Raw genomic sequence first — 20,816 nt, 5'->3', positions numbered from 1 at the left:
ACCATTTCCTCCCACAGCTATAACCACAGTGCTTCTTGCAGGGTAGGATTTTACTGCCTCAATTCGAGCAACCACTAAATGAAAGGAATTCAGAGGCAATAAATTGACTTTAGGCCACTATACAATCACCACCCACATATTTTATGTATTTCCAAAAGTCTTTAGAAAATATACTTACTTGCAGCTTGTCTTTGTCTATTTTACCTGGCCTTCCTTCTTCAACCATAAGGGCCTTGAGATTTTGTACTGTTGGAAGTCGCTGATGACTTTCCAAATAGACTCGAACTTTAATTTCAACTTCTACAGACACAGTATCAATTTTCACAGTGACCGTAAATGTGTCAGACAGATGATTGCCGTTATCATGCTTATAAGTCACATGTCCGTTTTTTAAATCTTCACGTGTGAACAATGTTGAAATCTGTTTTTTTGTATTAATCTTTCCATGTTTTGGTGGCAGACTTATGAAATAAATAATGTCACTCTCACTTTTTACATACATGTTTGTTGCAATGCTAAAGTTGGCTGCTGTAATTACTTTCTCCTTTCCTTTCTGGACCAACAAACCAGTATTGTTTATAATTTTAATGAAGGGCTCAGATGCTGTAACTTCTAGCAGCGATGATGTGTAATGTTTTCCATCAGTTACGAACAAGACAAAACGGCCATAGGATCCACCATGGTGAATGAAAAGGATGCGTTTATTCTCCAAGTCATCCTGGGTGAACTGGTAAAGCTTTTTAGAAGTATCATCAGATGAAACAAGATCTCCATTTGGAATACCACGCCTGGTATATAATAACTGCCTATCATCAAAATCAGTGTCAGGATCATGATAGCACAAGTCTTCAAGTGTTAGCAACCTCTGACCAGATCTGACTACATGAAAAAGCTTATCAACCACACGGATAGGCTTCTCATCATTCATCAATTCAATGGATATGTTAAAAGTAAATTCAGTCTGAATTGGATTAGCACCCAGGTCAGGGTATTCTGATTCAGAAGTCACAGAAGAAGCAAGGACAACAAATGCATCTGACAAGGTTTCTGAATTGTCATGGACATACATGAGGCGTTCACCTAAGATATCTTGTGTGGAAAAGGCAGTGATGTTATCATTGCTTGTTAAAGAAGTAGAAAAATTAATCAATTTTAGTTTACCACTAAGCGGACTCCTCAAAACATTGAAGAAAAACGTTTTGTTGTTTAAAGTTTGTGCAAACAGCTCATTTTTTGTTATAAGTTTTGTCTCACCCTCTCCTAATGACAATCCTTTGTTTGTCAGAATGATGCTATTCAAGTCTGCCTTAATAAGTATCCTAAAATTATATGACTGAGATTGGGCATATTTTGTAAATATAAGGAACTTGAAAGAATCTTGGGCATCTTCATGAGGTTGGTCATTTAATTTGTATTCAATGTTTCCCTCTATAATATCAATTTGGCTGAACTCACCATTTCTGCTTAAAACCTTATTTTTACTTAGAATATTTCCTTTAGTGGGCACGGATTCTAATTTAAAAAATATATCTTTCTCTTCTAAACTAATTCTCTCTACTATGACGTGTAGGTTGTCAACTCTAAAAATAGTCTTCTCTGTGTTCTCAATATTCAAAGGAATATTTTTAAGTAATGTATATTTAAGCCACTGTACTTTAATTGGAAATACCAGTTCTTCACTAGACTTATTAGCTATGGTGATTTTAAATTTAAAATTTTCAATCACATCAACTTCTTGGATCTCATTGTATGTATTAAGGTATCGTATTCTGTCTCGTTCCAAAGAACGCTGAGTAAATGAAAATGCTGGCTTCCATTCATTTGCAGAACTACGTCTCTGGATTTGACCAAACTTTGGCATTTCTGTAACATCATACTTAATTTCTACATCCTGGTTTACTGCATTGGTTTCCACTGCCAAATTGCTTGGTTGCAGTAAAACACTTCCCCCTTGAATCACCTCAATACCTGTGTTATTTGCTACTTTAAATTCTAGCGGTATGGCCAAAATTCTCAGCACGACCGTATTACTCACTTTACCACCATCACTAACTCTTAATACAAGTCTTGAATTCTTGACTCCATGGTGGACATAATAGATGTGGCCTTCAAGCAAATCAGAATAAGAAAACATACTTATACCCTTTTCTGGATCTTTAATGTTTTCTAAAAATCCAGCATCTACATTCAAGTTACCAAGAATTACCAGATGTAGGTTCTGTGGCTCAGAGTCCACATCAGAAATTTTGATCAGGTTTCCAGTAAGACGTTTTTTGGAGTTTTCCAGTAGAGTGAACAAATTTCCTTCTGGCAAAGAAAGCTCTGGGGCATCATTAGAGGGTGTCACAGTTATGTTGAGAACATACAATGTTTCCCCTCGAAGATAGGGAGGCATCTTATTCTTGCTATTCGTAGTAACAGAAAAGCTAAACTGATCACTTGATCCTTCGGTGCCATCATGAGTATAAGTAATTCTTCCATGCCACAGATCTAGCATGGTAAACATACTCTTTTCTTGTTGTGAAGAAATATCAAACGTCAACTGGCCATGTAGTGGGTACTCAACTACCTTAAATAAAATTTGAGACTGACGAATACCAAGCTCCTTAAAATTTAAATTTAGTTTTATGTGTTTAGACTGAAGAGTACCTTTACTACCTTCCTGTACCACCAAGTTATTCAGGGTGAGAAAGACATCATTTTCATTTTTCTTGGTTGCCACTGTAGGGACATGAGAAGTAGTAGAAGCTAGGGTTAGGAGAACAGTTTTCACTTCCAGTGTTGGAACAGTGCTCAGTGCAGCTTCAGTTTTGCAACCGGGTGAAATATCTTTAGTGGATAAAACACTTCTGAATCCAAGCTTAACTGAATTCACCCTTATATTTTTAATACAGCCTTTAAATGATCCTCCTTTTGAATTCTTCCCAGTAAGTGATGTCAGACCCAAACGCTTTGCCTGGTCACGTAAAACATCATTGACACCACCCACATACATGGGACCATAAGTTTTAACACGTGATGGGAGCAAAGCTTTCTCAGTCTTCTCCCCCACCGTAAGATGAAAATGTCTTGATGTGATTTTGAGTTTGATGTAATGCCATTTATTCTCCATGATTGAACTTGGAAAATCAAGATGTGCTATATTTTTCCCCTTTCCAATACTTGCTCTTACATCCCAGTCTATTATTTCTAAAGAAACAAAATCTTCACCTTTTCCAGACTGATACATTAACAAACCTCTTCCAACTGTGGGCTGAAGAAAACATTCCCAGACAGCATTATCCTCAATATTCCAGTGTGGGAAAGCCAAGAATGATTTGGAACTAAATAAACTGATAGGGTCCTCTTCATTTATAAAGAACTCATCACTGCATCCTAGAGATACCTCATGAACATTCTTCAGACCAGCATACGGTCTAAGGTTAGACAGTAGATCATATTCATTGAATATAACATCATCCAGACATCCTCTGAAATAAGTATGCATATCTTTTGCATAAGGGACTTTAAGGCTACCAAATCCACCAACATAGAGGCCATGCTGTATATTGAATGTATTGAATCCACCAGCAATAATATCAGATTTGACATGTTTATCCACTGTAAGGGTAACATCTGTGTCTTCATGGCTTAGTTTAATAAAGTGCCACTCCAAGTCATCTAAACGAAGACCTTGGTCAAAAGAAAGTACTAGTTCACCCTTTCCAAAATTCATTTTAACCTGCAAAACATAAGGATATTGTTACTTAATATAATTAACCATAACCAATCTCTGGTCAATGCATGGATCACAAAGCACAAAAGAATTAAAAATGTATGGATCACAATGCTCTGATTAATAGAACATATTCTGAGAACAGTCAATAAATAGAAAAGCAAGAACTGTACCACTGAGGAAAAAAAAATCCACAAAAAGGCATCTTAAAAAGGCAGGTATAATACATTGAAAGCTATCACTGTATAATTTTAATGCATTGTCACAGGTAAATTGAGACTGCAGCCAAGCTATGGAAATTAGGTTATTATATTATTCTTAACAAAATGTGTATATGCTTTAAAACAAGCCCTTATAGGCCTCTGTAGCTGCAGGCATTGTGTAAAAATTTCTCAAAATTTACATCAGAAGCATTTAACTCCTTCTATACGCCAGCTCAGCTCCCTGTGCTCCCCTCCCAGCAGTGACTTGACAGCCTTCCAGTTTTCCAATCCCTAAATAAGAATGCAGAGAAAGGGGGAAGCAAGATTCAATGAAATGCTGAGACAACTTGAACAACTTTTGCTTTGAACTTTGAGAAATTGTACCACAGTGCCTGCTGCTACAAAGGTCAGGGAGGACTTATTTTCTAATTATTAATAAAAAAAAAAACGGAAACACAGAAAGTTCTTTTTAGCACTAAAGGCTTTTTCCCTTACTGTATGCAATCTTCCATAATATGCAAACTGAGCTGTGCATGTGTAAAATCCTGGCTTCTGCGAAGTGTAGGGATGAATAAACTCCTGTGTGCATGCATCATCCTGACTGGCAATCAAAATGGCTTAAGATGCCGAACCCAGAAGAAGCCGGGTAGAAGAGATGTCAACGCAGGAGATGGGGCATACTAATAAAGAGGAGGTAAATATAGTTATGCTTTAAGGTTAATTTACTGCAAGTAAAGTGTGCAAATACTTTAATGTTCATAGCTTGGCTATTATAAGAGCACTGTAAGGTACAGAAAAATATCACTTCACCAAGCTGTGCAAGTTGTTATAGCTAAGTTCAAAATTTTACATGATTGTAATTTTATTCATCAAAATGTTAGATTAATATTAGATACAATTGGGTTTTCTTTGCATTTTTTTTCAGTTATTTAAATGTTGCATTAATTTATCACAAGTCAACATTTAAGCTTGCAAAAAGTTTACTCTAGGTCAGCAATGGGCAAACTACGGCCCGCGGGCCGTATACGGCCCGGCGGACCTTTTAATCCGGCCCGCGGAGCGTGGCAAACATTGGCTGTCAGGATGTAGGCAGGGCAGCGTGACGAACTCCTCTCCTCGCACAGTCCACCCTGAAGACCAGAACGGCGCGGGAACACGGTGAGAGGAACGCGCGGAGCAAAGGTAAGTGAATTGACACAATATGGGGAATTAATTACTATAGGGGGGATGAATTACTATAGGGGGGATGAATTACTATATGGGGGATGAATTACTATATGGGGGATGAATTACTATATGGGGGATGAATTACTATATGGGGGATGAATTACTATGGGGGATGAATTACTATGGGGGGGATGAATTACTATATGGGGATGAATTACTATGGGGGATGAATTACTATATGGGGGATGAATTACTATATGGGGGATGAATTACTATATGGGGGATGAATTACTATATGGGGGATGAATTACTATATGGGGGATTAATTACTATATGGGGGATTAATTACTATGCTTACTATGGGGGAATATTACTATACTTACTATGGATGGCATGGTAGTGGCTGGGCCGGCCAGCAGCTAGTCCGGCCCCCGGTTTCAATATATGAACCCATTGCGGCCCTCAAGTCAAAAAGTTTGCCCACCCCTGCTCTAGGTCTTAGACAGCGAGCAATAACCACTTGCTGTCTGGAAAATGTTCTCCCTTTCATGACAAGGCCATTTTTGCGATACGGCGCTGTTACTTTAACTGACAATTGCACGGTCATGCAATGGTGTATATAAATGAAATTTATGTCATTTTTCCCACAGAATAGAGCTTTCTTTTGGTGGCATTTGATCACCTCTGCAGCTTTTATTTTATAAACAAACAAAAAATAACAACATTTTGAAAACACAAAAAAAAATTTGATATCCAATGAATATGTATTCTGCTATATGTTTTTGGTAAAAAAAATAAATCCCAATAAGTGCATATTAATTGGTTTACATTAAAGTTATAGTGTCTACAAATGGCGGCACATATACTGTAATTCTGCAGTGGGCATTCTGACACTAAATGACACTGGTTGGGAACTGCCACTGACATCTCCAGTGACACAAATACAGTGATCAATGCTAATAAAAAGCACCAACACTGTAGTAATGACACTGGGCAGGAAGGGGTTAACATCTGGGGTGATCAAAGGGTTAATTGTATACTGCTTTGCGATTACTGTGATTTACTAGGGGGATGTGCTGCTTTCTATCACTCTGCTTTGCATGGAGATAGAAAGCAGCACATCCCCACTGACAGGGGAAAGATCCGTGTTGTTTATGCACAGATCTCTCCCGTCAGCTGCTATGCTGATCACCGAGTTCTGGCCATGAATCGCTGGCCAGAACCCACTGATTGACATTTCCGGGAGCCAATGACAGTGTAGTTAGAGTGGCACACACGCACGCCCTACCTGCAAATGCAAAATCACGTATGTGTACAGTGCATCCAGAATGTATTCACAGCGCTTAACTTTTGCCACATTTTGTTATGTTACAGGATTGTTCCAAAATGGACTAAATTCATTTTTTTCCCCTCAACATTCTACAAACAATACCCCATAATAAAAACCTGAAAGAAGTTCATTTTGAAATCTTTGCAATTTATTTAAAAAAAAAAAAACTAAAAAAAAAAAAAAAAACACATGTACATAAGTATTCACAGCCTTTGCCATGACACTCAGAATTGAGCTCTGGTGCATCCTGTTCCCACTGATCATCCTTGAGATGTTTCCACAACTAGATTGGAGTCCACCTGTGGAAAATTCAGTTGATTGGACATGATTAGGAAAGGCATAAACCTGTCTATATAAGGTCCCACAGTTAATAGTGGATGTCAGAGCACAAACCAAGCCATGAAGTGCAAGGAATTATCCATAGACCTCCAAGACAGGATTGTATCAAGGCACAGATCTGGGGAAGGGTACAGAAAAATTTCTGCAGCATTGAAGGTCCCAATAAGCACAGTGGCCTCCATCATCCGTAAATGGAAGAAGTTTGGAACCACCAGAAATCTTCCTAGAGCAGGCCACCCAGCCAAAATGAGCGATAACCAAGCACCCGATGGTCACTCTGAAAGAGCTCCAGCGTTTCTCTGTGGAGAGGAGAACCTTCCAGAAAAACAACCATCTTTGCAGCACTCCACCAATCAGGCCTGTATTTGTAGAGTGGCCAGATGGAAGCCACTCCTCAGTAAAAGGCAAATGGCAGCCTACCCTGAGTTTATCAAAAGGCACCTGAGGGACTCTCAGATCATGAGAAACAAAACTCTCTGGTCTGATGAAACAAAGATTGAACTCTTTGGCCTGAATGCCAAGCGTCATGTCTGGAGGAAGCCAGGCACTGCTCAACACCTGGTCAATACTATTCCTATAGTGAAGCATGGTGGTGGCATCTTCATGCTGTGGGGATGTTTTTCAGTGGCAGAAACTGGGAGACTAGTCAGAATCGAAGGAAAGATGAATGTAGCAATGTACAGAGACATCCTTGATGAAAACCTGTTCCAGAGCACTCTGGACCTTAGACTGGTCCGACAGTTCATCTTTCAACAGGACAATGACCCTAAACACACAGCCCACATAACAAAGGAATGACTAGAGGCAAACTCTGTCAATGTCCTGGAGTGGCCCAGCCAGAGCCCATACTTGAACCCGATTGAACATCTCTGGAAAGATCTGAAAATGGCTGTGCACCGACGCTCCCCATCCAACCTGATAGAGCTTGAGAGGTACTGCAAAGAGGAATGGGAGAAATTGCCCAAAAATAGGTGTGCCAAGCTTGTAGCATCATACTCAAAACGACTTGAGGCTGTAACTGGTGCTAAAAGGGCTTCAAAAAGTATTGAGCAAAGGCTGTGAATACTTATGTACATGTGGGTTTTTTTTTTCGTTTTTTATTTTTAATAAACTGCAAAGATTTCAAAACAAACTTCTTTCACATTGTCATTATGGGTATAGTTTTTAGAATGTTAGGAAAAAAAATGAATTGAATCCATTTTGGAAGAAAGCTGTAACATAACAAAATGTGGCAAAAGTTAAGCGCTTTGAATACTTTCTGGATGCACTGTACATGATTTTGCACAGTATGCCCGCCCTGTAGCAGCACATCTGCTATGGGGCGGTCAGCAAGTGGTTAAGTGGCTCCATTTTCTCTTTATCATGTCAGACAGTCCAAGCCCCCATTTTCACCAATGCGATTTCACAGTTCAAAATTGCATGACAAGTCACACCCCATTTCTGCCTATAGAACCATTCAAATTGGTGCAACTCCCACTTGGACTGATTTTGAAAGGAGGTTCCTGCACTATTTTTGGTGACTTTATGTGTGACTTGCATGGACATCCGTTCATGAAGTTGCACAGATGTCAGCAAGCCGCACATGAAATCTCGCTACTTTAGCTGAAGCTGTGCAATTTCAAAGCCGCATCCAGTGTGAACCAGGGCTAACAGTTAACATCAATAATATAACAAGGAATAAAATGCATGCTGTAAATAAATCTGACTGTATAACCTGTGTGAGTGGACAGAAGAAATAATATAGAATTGTACTTTCACAAATATTTGTAGAGAATCAAATCGCTCCCATTCAAAACACATGAAGCTGGACAGGTGTCCCACCAGAGAATGTCTGTAAAACTCTCCTTTATAAATATACCTTTATGTCATAGCTGGCAATGAGATCACAATTGGGAGTCACTTTGATTGGCTCCAAATCTTTGTTCAGGACCGGAGATGACAGTGACAGCTGGATCTCAGAGCCATGCACATTGTGAATAAGCAATGTAGGTTTATATACCATCAGCCCAGGGCACTGTGCACAGAAATGTTGATCTACAGATTGTGGAAAGGAAGGGGTTAATTCAGTTATGTATTCATAGCAAATATAAATATTTACATTTTACTGTATGTAGTAAATTATAGGTTTTTATATTATCTTCCTGTGATCCCCGTTGCAGCACTTATACTGGGCGAGAGGGCTGAAGCAGTATCAGCAGGCTAAGAAGGGATAGTTTGCTAGGGAAGCAGATCAACAGCCATTTTATTTTGAGTCAATCACTGGATGGATGAACAAAACTACTATATATGACAAACGTATAAAGAATAAAAGTAATAAAACACTTTTCAGCAACACAAAATACCATGTACTTGAATATGAAATATAAAATCAGTGAGGTTTATATATCTTACCTGTACATGACCTGCATGCAACCCAACCAAGTAATAATCATCCTTCCCAGCTGCCAGAAAAAGTAGCCCATCAGCCTTGCTGGTTCGGAAACGTAACTGAAGCGATATCTTTGAGAACGATTCTACTGTCTTCACTTCAACATAACTTTCACCATAAAAAGAAGCTATGAGAGCAGAGAAAAAAAAACAAAAAAAAAAAACGGATGGTCAATCCAAGACATCACCAGAGACACATAATCGAGAGTCAATACAGTGCCTTGAAAAAGTATTCATTATGTGATAGACTAACACAAAGAGGCACATAATTGTGAAGTGGAAGGAAAATGATAAATGGTTTCAAGATTTTTCACAAATAAATATCTGAAAAGTGTGGCGTGCATTTGTATTCAGCCCCTTTACTCGAATACCCCTAACTAAAATCTAGTGGAACCATTTGCCTTCAGAAGTCACCTTATTGGAAAATAGAATTCACCTGTGTGTAATTTAATCTCAGTATAAATACAGCTGTTCTGTGAAGCCCTCAGAGGTTTGTTAGAAAACATTAGTGAACAAACTGCATCATGAAGACCAAGGAACACACCAGACAGGTCGGGGGATCCAGTTGTGGAGAAGTTTAAAGCAGGGTTAGGTTATAAAAAAAATAAATCCCAGGCTTTGAACATCTCATGGAGCACTGTTCAATCCATCATCCAAAAATGGGGGAAAAAAAAAAAAAAAAAAAAAAAAAAAAAAAAGAGTATGGCTCAACTGCAAACCTAACAATACATGGTCGTCCACCTAAACTGACCTGAAAATTTCAAAGGGTATGAATACTTCAAGGCTCTGTAGATATTAAACGAAAGCTGCAGGAGCGTTGTAATCCCAGATGTGCTGCAGAGCTCATTATGAGTACATTCCTAGAATGAATGGGTCAAAAATTTACAGTAATTTTGTCAAGAATTGTGCAGGTTAAAAGTTGAATGTGAGAGTTTTGGAAATGAAAGTGCTCCCTCATAGCATATTGCAGAGGTGCCAACAGATGGTACCACTCAACTTACCTTTCACGCACTCCTTCCAATTTAAAACGCATTTGTGTTTAGGCTATGAATAACATTTTTTACAAAACTTTTTTGGTTTTAATTGTAGTTAATGAAGTCCAGACTTAAACCATTATCTATAGCAGGGTTTCCCAACTAGGGTTTGTAGGGCTTCCTTGAGCAATTAGAAATTTCTGCTCATCAGATAAGTTCCCACTGACTGATATTTTTAGCCATCTGTAGGGAGCAATTCTTCTCAGTGACCACAGGTTTAACCACTTGCCAACTGCGCTATAGCCAAACAATGGCTACAGAGCGGTTGTCGAGTTCTGGGAGGGCGTCATATGACATCCTTCCAGAATGCGCCCTCCCACATGCCCCCAGCAGCGCGCAACTGGCAACTGTATTTATTCGGTGATCTGCTGTGTCCTACGGACGCAGCTGATCATGTGATGAGGTAAAAGGCCAATCACAGCTGCCTTTTACCACGTGATCAGCTGTGTCCAATGACACAGCAAATCACTGAGTAAATAACAGTGCTTCACTGTCACAGCGTGAACTGATAACCAGCAACTTTCACAGAGCAGATCAGCACTGATCACCAGGGCATGGATGATCAGTGCTCTGATGATCAGTGCCCAGCAGTGCCAGCCACCAGTGTCTGCCACCAGTGCCCAGCAGTCAGTGCTGCCCATCAGTGCCCATTATTGCTGCATACCAATGCAGCATCATAAGTGCCTCCTCATTAATGCCCACCAGTGCCACCTAATCGGTGCAGCCTATCAGTGCAGCCTCATCAACGCACATCAGTGAAGGAGCAAAATTACCTGTTGGCAAAATTTTATAATAGAAACAAAGAAAAACTTTTTTTTTTGTTTATAGTGCAAAACATAAAAAAACACCAAGTGGCAATGAAATACCACCAAAATAAATCTCTATTTGTGTGAAAAAAATTATAAACATTTCATATGGGTACAGTGTTGCATGACCGTGCAATTGTCATTCAAAGTTTGAGAGCACTTAAAGCTGAAAATTGGCCTGGGCACGAAGGGGGTAAAAGTGCCCGGTAGGCAAGTGGTTAAGGAGCATTCTTCCCACTGACCATCACACTTATGTATCAGGAGTTGTAGATATAGTCATTTTTAGCAGAAGTTCTCCGAGACCAGAATTTATTTCAAGGATACTCTGTGTTGAAAAAGGCTGATCTTTAGCCTTTTTCCTGGATTGTGTTTGTCTGGTCAGTCCCTGAACTGCTGCCCTTGCCTCCCTGTGTACCAGGGTCTCCTTTAGATAGCTAGCTGCTAAGGAGACACCCGTGTGTCCACACACTGGGTGGGGCTCTATGTGACCATTTAAACATACAGCACCCAGTAAGCCACTCCTGCTTCCTCCTTCCAGAAAAATGACAGACAGCTGCAGGAGCCAATTGCATCCCCACCTTCATTGTTGCCTCTACAACCCAGAAGATCAGGGAATGGCATGGATTGGATTGTCCCGGACCCAGCAGTGAGACAAGGGAGGCAGGTAAGTGTTTGAGGATGGGGGGGGGGGGTTGTAAACATACTAGGTCATTTTTTACCTTAAAAGATCAGTTCTCCTTATTGGCCAGAAGTTTCACTTTTCCAACCACCCCAGTGAGCTTTTCTCTGACCTCATCCATAGGATGTTTAATTTTTTGTCAGTTTATGTGAGATTTTGAACAGATTTTAGATTCCATCATTTCCTGTAGATGATATCTCAGCATTCACTTCTTGCAGGCCACCTCCCAGAAGCCTTCACTTCCTTGTTGCATCACAGAAGAGGGTGCGATAGGGAGTGTTCACCACTCAGACCACACCTCCTTCATTACAATATTGTCTTCCTATACAAACCGATTGTACAATATCCTTTACATCTCCCATCAGCTATGTAATACAAGGGCCGGTCTGATTTGATACTAGCTGAATAGATTGTTCAGGGGTGTCCTCCTATTCCATAGTTCTGGTAAATCTAAAGAAAGTTGTACAATCAGATTGCATAGTGTATGGCCATCTTTATACAAGTACATAGGAGGGAGTGGGTGGAGACATTCAGTTGTCAGACTCATATTCCCACATGCGGTTGTTTTGCAGCGTTTTCACTCATCACGCATAGGGCAGTCCATTCACTTGAACGGGCTGCCATACACGCAACAATCACCCCAGAAAAGCTCCAGAACTTTTCTGGAGTAGAGCACGGTGCATTACCACAGTTTTGGATGTTTCTGCCGCACTTGGGTGCCTTTAACCACTTGCCTTCCAGAGGATTTATCCCCCTTCCTGACCAGGCCATATTTTGCGTTGCGGCGCTGCGTTACTCTTTTGCGCGGTCATGCAATGCTGCACCCAAATTATATTTACGCCCTTTTTTCCCCCCCACAAATTGAGCCTTCTTTTGGTGGTATTTGAGCGTGTGGTTTTTTTTATAGTGATTAAAAAAAAAAAAAAGACAATTCTGTGAAAAAAAAAAATATTTTTGACTTTTTGCTATTAAACATATCCAGTAAAAATTTTTTTACAAAATCAAATTTTGTCAAATATAGGGTAAAATGTATTCTGCTACATGTGTTTGCTCAAAAAATAAAAATTTGCAAAACAGTAAACAGTAATGGCGGCAATCAGCGACTTATAGCGGGACTGTGGCAGGCATTCTGACACTGGGGGGGCACAGACTTGGTGTCAATGACATGATCAGTGCTAATAAAAAGCAACGACACTGTACTAATGGCACTGTGCAGGAAGGGGTTAACATGTGGGGCGATCAAAAGGTTAACTGCGTGCTTTTTACATGTGGTGCTGTGTTAGTGCGTCACTGTAAGCACACTTCTTTGTATGGCTGTGCTATGTAGAGCCATGCAAAGCAGTGTGCAAGAGCTGATATGGAGAGAACTGTATTGTTTACTAACAGTTCCCCCACGTCAGATGCTCGGTAATCACCGGGCACCGATGAGTAATCACCAGTCAGGACAAGCTGATTGACAGCCGAGGCCGTGAATGGCAGCAAGGGTAGGACAAGTGCACACCCCCTACACGAAACTACAAACAACCACTAATTTTGTGGGCCCGTGCCGCCCTGTAGCGCTACTTCTGCTATTTGGCAGACGGGAAGTGGTTAACATGCAATGACAACACAAACACAACACACATTTGCAGCGTGTTTCTGAAACGCATGGCAAAGCGCACATTTTCCGTGCAGTCTGCCATGTGTTCAGAAACACACAGATTTGAATGGAGCCTCATTGTTCTTGTGTAAAAGACTAATTTCACTTTCAGGCCCCATTCACACCTAGAGTAATGGCTCGTTTTTCCAGTGACACATGTAGGGCAGCCCGTTTTGCTGCATTTGTCTTCCATTTTTTTCATGTGACAAAACATGTGCATGTTTCTGTGTTTGGTGTCCCATTAACAATTAATGACACAAAGTGCAACTAGTTAATTTTAAGTGTAAAAAGGTGCCATACACTATACAATCTGATCGTACAACCTCTACACAATCTCCATTAGATCTATCAAAACTATAGAATAGGAGGACACACCATCTATCAAATCACTATATCCAATTAAACAGGTCCTTGCACTACTTCAGGGATGTCCCGTGGGCTGCATGTAGTCCCTGGGAATATAGCATGTAGCCTGAGCCCATCTGTAGCAGGGGCAGACTGACAACTCATGGGGCCCCCGGGCAATAGGGGATCATGAGGCCCCTGTGTCCTTGCCCAAACTCAAAAAAGGCTATGAAAAAGGTACCAGGCAGGGGCGGACTGACAACTCATGGGGCCCCCAGGCAATAGGGGATCATGGGACCCCTGTGTCCTTGCCCAAACTCAAAAAAGGCTATGAAAAAGGTACCAGGCAGGGGCGGACTGACAACTCATGGGGCCCCCAGGCAATAGGGGATCATGGGACCCCTGTGTCCTTGCCCAAACTCAAAAAAGCCTTTGAAAAAGGTACCAGGGGCATCCTAAGGGGCCCCCTACTGACCCCGGGCCCTCGGGCAGTGTCCGAGTTTCCAAATGGTCAGTCCGCCCCTGGTCTGTAGAGATACTGGGGTATGCAAGCAAATGCACGTGGGGAGAGATCCCAGGGACGCTATGGAAAAAAAAAAAAAAAAAAAAGATGGGTGAAGGGTGTGTACAAATGAGGTCAGTGCAGGATTTGTGTGCTAATGAGATCAGCTGGTAATCTGCTTCCTGGTGATACTGGCTCCCCTGCCCTCTGTCTAGATTCCAGGAAGTGAAAACGCTTTCTAAGAAATATAGCCACAGCTAAAGCGAGCCCTTGTTCGCAAAATCAAAAAGAGCTTGTATAATTTTGCAACTGAGGTATAATAATGGTATATTGGTGCATAGGGGAGCTGGATTTGAAATTAAAAAAAAAAAAAAGGAACTTAGCCTTTAACCACCTCCCGCCCGCCATATAGTACAATGACAAGCGCAAGGCGGTTCTTTCGTTCTGGGAGGACATCATATGACGTTGTCCCATTCTAACCGCGCATGCGCGGCTCCGGGAGCACGCAGCGATCGGTGGTGCGATATGTCCTTTGGCCCGGTCATGTGATCAGCTGTGTCCAATCACAGCTAATCTCATGTAAATAGGGAAATGCCAGTTATCGGCATTTCCCTCCTCACGAGCTATCACGCTGACAGCTCAAGAGGAGAGGAGAGCCGGTAATCGGCATCCCTCAGAAGGGACATTGTGCCCTGATGATTTGTGTAGCCCCAGCAGTGCCACCTGTGAGTGTCCATCAGTGCCAGCTGTCAGTGCTCATCCATGCCACCTGCCAGCGCCACATCAATGCCACATATCAGTGCCTACCAGTGCACATCAATGCCACATATCAGTGCCCATCTGAGCTGCCTTTCAGTGTCAGCCATCAGTGCCAGTCAGTGCCACCTAACAGTGCCTGTCAGTGCCGCCTGTCAGTGCCATATATGTGTGCTGCCTTTCAGTGCCCATCAGTGATGCCTGTCAATGCCCATCAGTGCCACCTACCAGTGCCTCCTCATCAGTGCCACCTTTCAGTGTCCATCAGTGCAGCCTATCAGTGCCCATCACTGCAGCCTCATTAGCGTACATCAGTGAAGGAGAAAAATCACTTATTTACAAAAGTTTATAACAAAAACTAAGAAAAATGTTTTTTTCTCACAATTTTCAGTGGTTTTTGGTTTAAGAAAAAATAAAAAAAAACCCAGAGGTGATTAAATACCAACAAAATAAAGCTCTATCTCTCTCACAAAAATGATACAAATTTCATATGGGTACAGTGTTGCATGACCGTGCAATTGTCAAAATGTGACAGCGCTGAAAGCTGGAAATTGGCCTGGGCAGGAAGGGGGTATAAGTGCCCTGTAGGCAAGTGGTTAATGATGTGAATGCATTAAGGCAAAATGCTTGGCCTTTTAGTATTACTTTAAAACAATTTAAAAATGAGTAAAATTGCTTTAAAACTAGCCCTCACTGACCTCTTGAGCTTCAAGTACTGTGAAGTAGTTCAATCTAAAATATCTTAAACACTGAGTGTGGGTTTCAGTCTGTTTCTAACAGCTTACAAGCACTTGCGGTTTGTTTAATTTAGAAGGCTGTCAATGTCTTGCTCTCCATATAAAATGAGCCCTGGTTAACACCAGTGCGACTTCAGGTGCGACGTGATTTACAAATCGCACCTGAAGTCACATCTAAACATATTTATATGGCACGGTCTTAATCCGTGCAATTTGAAGTAGCGCAATTTCAAAAATAGTTACTGCACTACTTTTTTCAGATTTTGTTTCAACTTACATTGATTTCTGTTAAATGAAGTCGCAAGCCGCAGTGAAATCGTAGGCACATATCTCACTGATCTGCGGCTTTGAGATTGCACTACTTCAAGTGAAGTAGCTTCATATCAAAGTCGCATTCAGTTTGAACCAGGGCTAAAAGAAGGAATTGTGATTTCAGTACCTCTGTTGCAAACTTTGAAGATTAATTTATTCACAATGTGTACAGCTACAGAGGTCTGTGAGGGCTTATTTTAAAATGCTCTTCTGTGCAAAACCAACCACTGAAGAGAAATAATGGGAGATTCTAGCCTAAGCTGGTTTTCTATTCTGTTGGGAAAAGCAGAATCCTAAAAACAAATTTCTCTTTTAAAAATGATATCAATACAAAATGACAGCTTTGCAAAAAGACAGACTAAATGATGTTTACTGCAGTCCTTGCAGTCAAAAGTGCAAATGATTAGAAATAACCAATTACTCTTTAATGCCAGGGAGTTGCATACAACTACAAAATGTGGTCCCATTATTCACTTATGATCTTTGTATATTCTTTATACTTTCAGAGAGGATTTGTTGAATCTTCCAGAAATGGCCCCGTCTATATCCAACCACTATCAGGCACCTGAATCAGCTGGCGGGATCCTAAACCCAAACAGCTGCCCTCAGTTTGTGTGTAGGCTGTCCATAGGGGAGGAGGTGGAATGTGCAGATAACTTCCAGAGAATACAACATCAATAAGACTAGATTCTCAAACCTGTCCAGAAAAGCTTGGCCAGTGATGTTTGTGGGTCCTGAACAAAAATAGGAATGTTGAAAATGGATGGATGAGGGGAGTGTCATCGCAGGTTCATGGGTTTTTTAAAGCACAACTCCAGACAAATTTTTCTTTGTTCCCACAAGAAAAAAAAAGGAAGAAGCAGCTTAGGCTGCAATATTTTTATTTATTACAGGTACTTATATAGTGCTGTTGATTTTTTTTCCCCTTTTTTGGTTGAACTAGATGGACTTATGTCTTTTTTTTCAGCCAGAGTAATCACTGTTCAACAAATTTTTATTTTTTGCCAGTTTTGGAAACAAAAGGATCCATTTCTTAATGAATTTCACATTCTGAGTTCAAATATAACAATGAAATTTGTCAATTGGCTCTAGTTTTTCTGTAAACGGAAAGTTTTCTACTATAGGCGTAATGACTACATAATGCACAATAATTATATAGATAGATGTCTTTCCACAAATATAAAGCAAGTGATATTGACTACATAACAAAGCCTAAATGGCAGAATATATTGCATAGGATTACCAAGAAAAATTTTAGCCATAAGCTAAGTTGAATCATTTTAATACTTAGGATTCTCACTAGTTTTGTCTTCAGTTTGTGTCGGTTTTGCTTCTCTTGGCTTTTCTCTTGTATTCGAGGAAAGGGCTATCTCTTACAACTGTCCAGCAATAGTCAGCAAGCATTGATGGGCTCCATTTACCTTGATATCTTCTTTCCATAGCTGCAATGTCTTGATGGAAGCGCTCTCCGTGTTCATCACTCACTGCTCCACAGTTTGGTGGGAAAAAAATCCAGATGCGAATGTAGAAAATGAATTTTTAGAGACATGTTGCAACCCAGATTTCTGTAAGTCTGGATGAGTTTTTCTACCACTTTCTTGTAGTCTGGTGTTTTATTGTTTCCAAGAAAATTTGATGTCACTGATACAAATGCTGTCCAGGCAGCCTTTTCCTTTCCACGCAACAGAGAAAGAAACTCATCATCATGAATAAGTTTACGAATCTGTGGCCCAACAAAGACTCCTTCATTTATTTTTGCAGCACTAAGTGCTGGAAATTTGCTAATCGGGTACTTGAAACCTGCTTTATTCTTGTCCATTGCCTTAACAAAGTTTTTCATTAATCCCAACTTGATGTGTAATGGAGGTAATAAGATCTTATTGCTGTCTACAAGTGCTGGATAGTTAACATTTTTTTCTCCAGGCTGCAATGACTGGCGTAATGGCCAGTCTCTTTTGGCATAGTGCATTTCTCTCGCACGACTGTCCCACTCACAGAGGAAGCAGCAGTACTTAGTATATCCACCTTGAAGTCCAAGTAGGATAGCAATCACCTTCAGGTCACCACAAATCGACCATTGATGTTCATCATAGTTGATGCACCTTAAAAGCTCTTTCAAGTTTTCATACGTTTCTTTCATTGAAACTGCGTAAGCAACTGGAACTGACGGCAGCTGATTGCCATTATGGAGCAAAACAGCTTTAAGACTCGCCTTTGAAGCATCAATGAACAGCCTCCACTCATCGGGATCATAGCATACGCCGATGGCTGAGATTAAACCATGAACATTGTTACATACAGCAATATCACCTTCCTGGACGAAGAATGGGATCAGATCTTTCTGACGATGACGGTAGAAAGACGTACGAACATCACTTGCTAGGAGATTCCACTGTTGTAGTCTTGACCCCAAAAGCTCTGCCTTGTTCTTCGGAAGATCCAGGTCTCTGATAAGATCGCTCAATTACACTTGTGTAATGAGGTGTGGTTCAGCGGGTGTGGATGGAAGAAAGTCTGGGTCATGTGAGGTTGACGGTTGATGACTACACGCTTCAGGTTCTTCCTCACTTGACTCAACCACGAAGGATTCTGGTGCTTTAGGAATTGGTAGCCCCTCTCCATGAGGAACTGGACGTATTGCCGATGGAATATTTGGATAGTGCACAGATAACTTTTTCTTCTTATTTAGCCCTTTTGTTGGAGGCACCATACAAAAGTAACAATTACTAACATGATCTGTTGGCTCTCTCCAAATCATTGGCACAGTGAAAGGCATAGATGCCTTTTTTCCATTCAACCATTGCTCCAGTGCCGTCCCACAAGAATTGCAGCATATATGTGGTGCCCAGCTCTTGTCCTGGTCTCCTATCTTGCAGCCAAAATACAAGTTGTAGGCTTTCTTAATCATTCCTGTTATCCTCCTTTTTTGTGAGATAAAAGTTATTTCACCGCAGATATAGCAGAAATTATCTGCTTTATTCACACAAGTTCGAGGCATTACTGAGTAGCCTATATAAGCATAAAACGAAATGTAAAGACGCTGTCGAACTACAATCAGCTACAGATACTGCAGCTTTTATGCAGTGAAGTGATGCAATTAAAGGCTAATATTGCATCATCTCAGTATACATGCAATTTTCTATTGGTCACCAGTATCAATTGCGCAATATGCAGCTGAAGTTGCATCATAATTTTGAATGGCTTACGTCATTAGATGGGTGAATATATCATGGAAACTAGAGCCAATCAACATTTTTTAGGGTCATTTTCGTTTTCAGCACCCCAAAATTATGTAAGATTAGCTAATTTTATGCCCAAAACTTTTTACCTGTTGAACAGTGTTACACTTCTCAAAAAATTAAAGGAACACTTCGAAAAACACATCAGATCTCAATGGAGAAAAATATCATGCTGGATATCTAAACCTATTGTAAGTCAAGGCACCCTTTAAAATTCTGAATAATATCAAGGCACCCCATTCTAAAATATAAAAAACTATTCTACACACATCCAGGATACCCAACATTAGAGGTGATCTAGATTTCCAAAGCAAATATACCTTTGCACACTGGTACTGACTAGTATTCCAGTGTGTCTCTCTCTCTTTCCCTCACTCTGCTAATGTCACTCCAGTGCTGATGGAGAGGGGCAGGTGAGGGGCAAACAAGGATGATGTCATGCACCCCACGTCCTCCTTATCAACTGATGTCATTGGTTGTTAGGATGCAGGCCACTAGAAGGTGATAAAAGTGCACAATGAAAACCTGTGTCTTTGTGTACTAAAAGGCAGGATTGATCCACCTGCCAGCTTGTATACAATTTTTGGGCATTTTGCCAAGGCACACCTGAAGACGCCTGAAGGCACACCTGAAGAAGCCTGAAGGCACACCTGAAGACGCCTGAAGGCACACCTGAAGAAGCCTGAAGGCACACCTGAAGACGCCTGAAGGCACACCTGAAGACGCCTGAAGGCACACCTGAAGAAGCCTGAAGGCACACCTGAAGAAGCCTGAAGGCACACCTGAAGAAGCCTGAAGGCACACCACAGTGCCTGGGCACCCTGGTTGAGAAAGGCTGATCTATAATGATATGGACTGGGTAATGTGTTAGGAACGTAATGATGCCCCACCTTTGATGGAAATGAAAATTATCAACCTACAGAGAACCCTGGACAGTCTGAAGTGCAACCTGGCGACGTCAGATGGACCAAAACATGATATCCCAGAGGTGTTCTATTGGATTTAGGTCAGGCTAGCGTGGGAGCCATTCAATGGTATCAATTCTCCATCAAGATCAACAACACTATCATCAGTCCCACCCCTCACGCCAGAGTACTAGGTGTAATCCTAGACTCCAATCTGTCCTTACAGCCCCAGGTCCAATCGCTGAAAAACTCATGTAGACTTCACCTCCGCAACATCTCCAAGATACGACTGTTCCTAACCTCGGAAACCACTAAGCAACTCATTCACTCCCTTGTTATATCAAGCCTTGACTACTGTAACTCCCTCCTCACTGGCCTACCTCATCGCAGGCTATCCCCACTCCAGTCCATCATGAATGCTGCTGCCAGACTCATTCACCTTACTAACCGTTCTGTATCTGCCACCCCTCTCTGCCAATCCCTCCACTGGCTCCCAATTGCCCAACGGATAAAATTCAAAACACTACACTGACGTATAAAGCCGTTCATAACACTGCCCCTAATTATATCAACAACCTGGTCTCTAAATATCACCCAAACCATACTCTCCGCTCCTTGCAAGACCTCCTACTCTCTAGCTCCCTTGTCTCCTCCTCTCATGCCCATCTCCAGGATTTCTCA

The 20,816-nt window shown here is 41.0% G+C and overlaps 1 protein-coding gene across 1 annotated transcript in view; it reads right to left on the bottom strand.

The window, feature by feature from the left end:
• The window catches only part of LOC149453929 (chondroitin sulfate proteoglycan 4-like), a 72,868-nt gene that overhangs the window by 37,096 nt on the left and 14,956 nt on the right, over positions 1 to 20,816 (bottom strand). Inside the window, exons 2-3 of the mRNA XM_089688090.1 lie at positions 9,146 to 9,309; positions 179 to 3,721 (exon numbers count right to left, since the gene is read on the bottom strand). Of these exons, the coding sequence (XP_089544216.1) occupies positions 179 to 3,721; positions 9,146 to 9,309 (3,707 nt within the window). The remainder of the gene's footprint in view (positions 1 to 178; positions 3,722 to 9,145; positions 9,310 to 20,816) is intronic.

This window comes from Staurois parvus, unplaced genomic scaffold (assembly GCF_062004578.1).
Source record: "Staurois parvus isolate SC_StPar_1 unplaced genomic scaffold, SC_StPar_1.0 ptg000445l, whole genome shotgun sequence".
Classification (NCBI taxonomy): domain Eukaryota; kingdom Metazoa; phylum Chordata; class Amphibia; order Anura; family Ranidae; genus Staurois; species Staurois parvus.
This window is presented reverse-complemented; position numbering and strand designations above follow the sequence as displayed.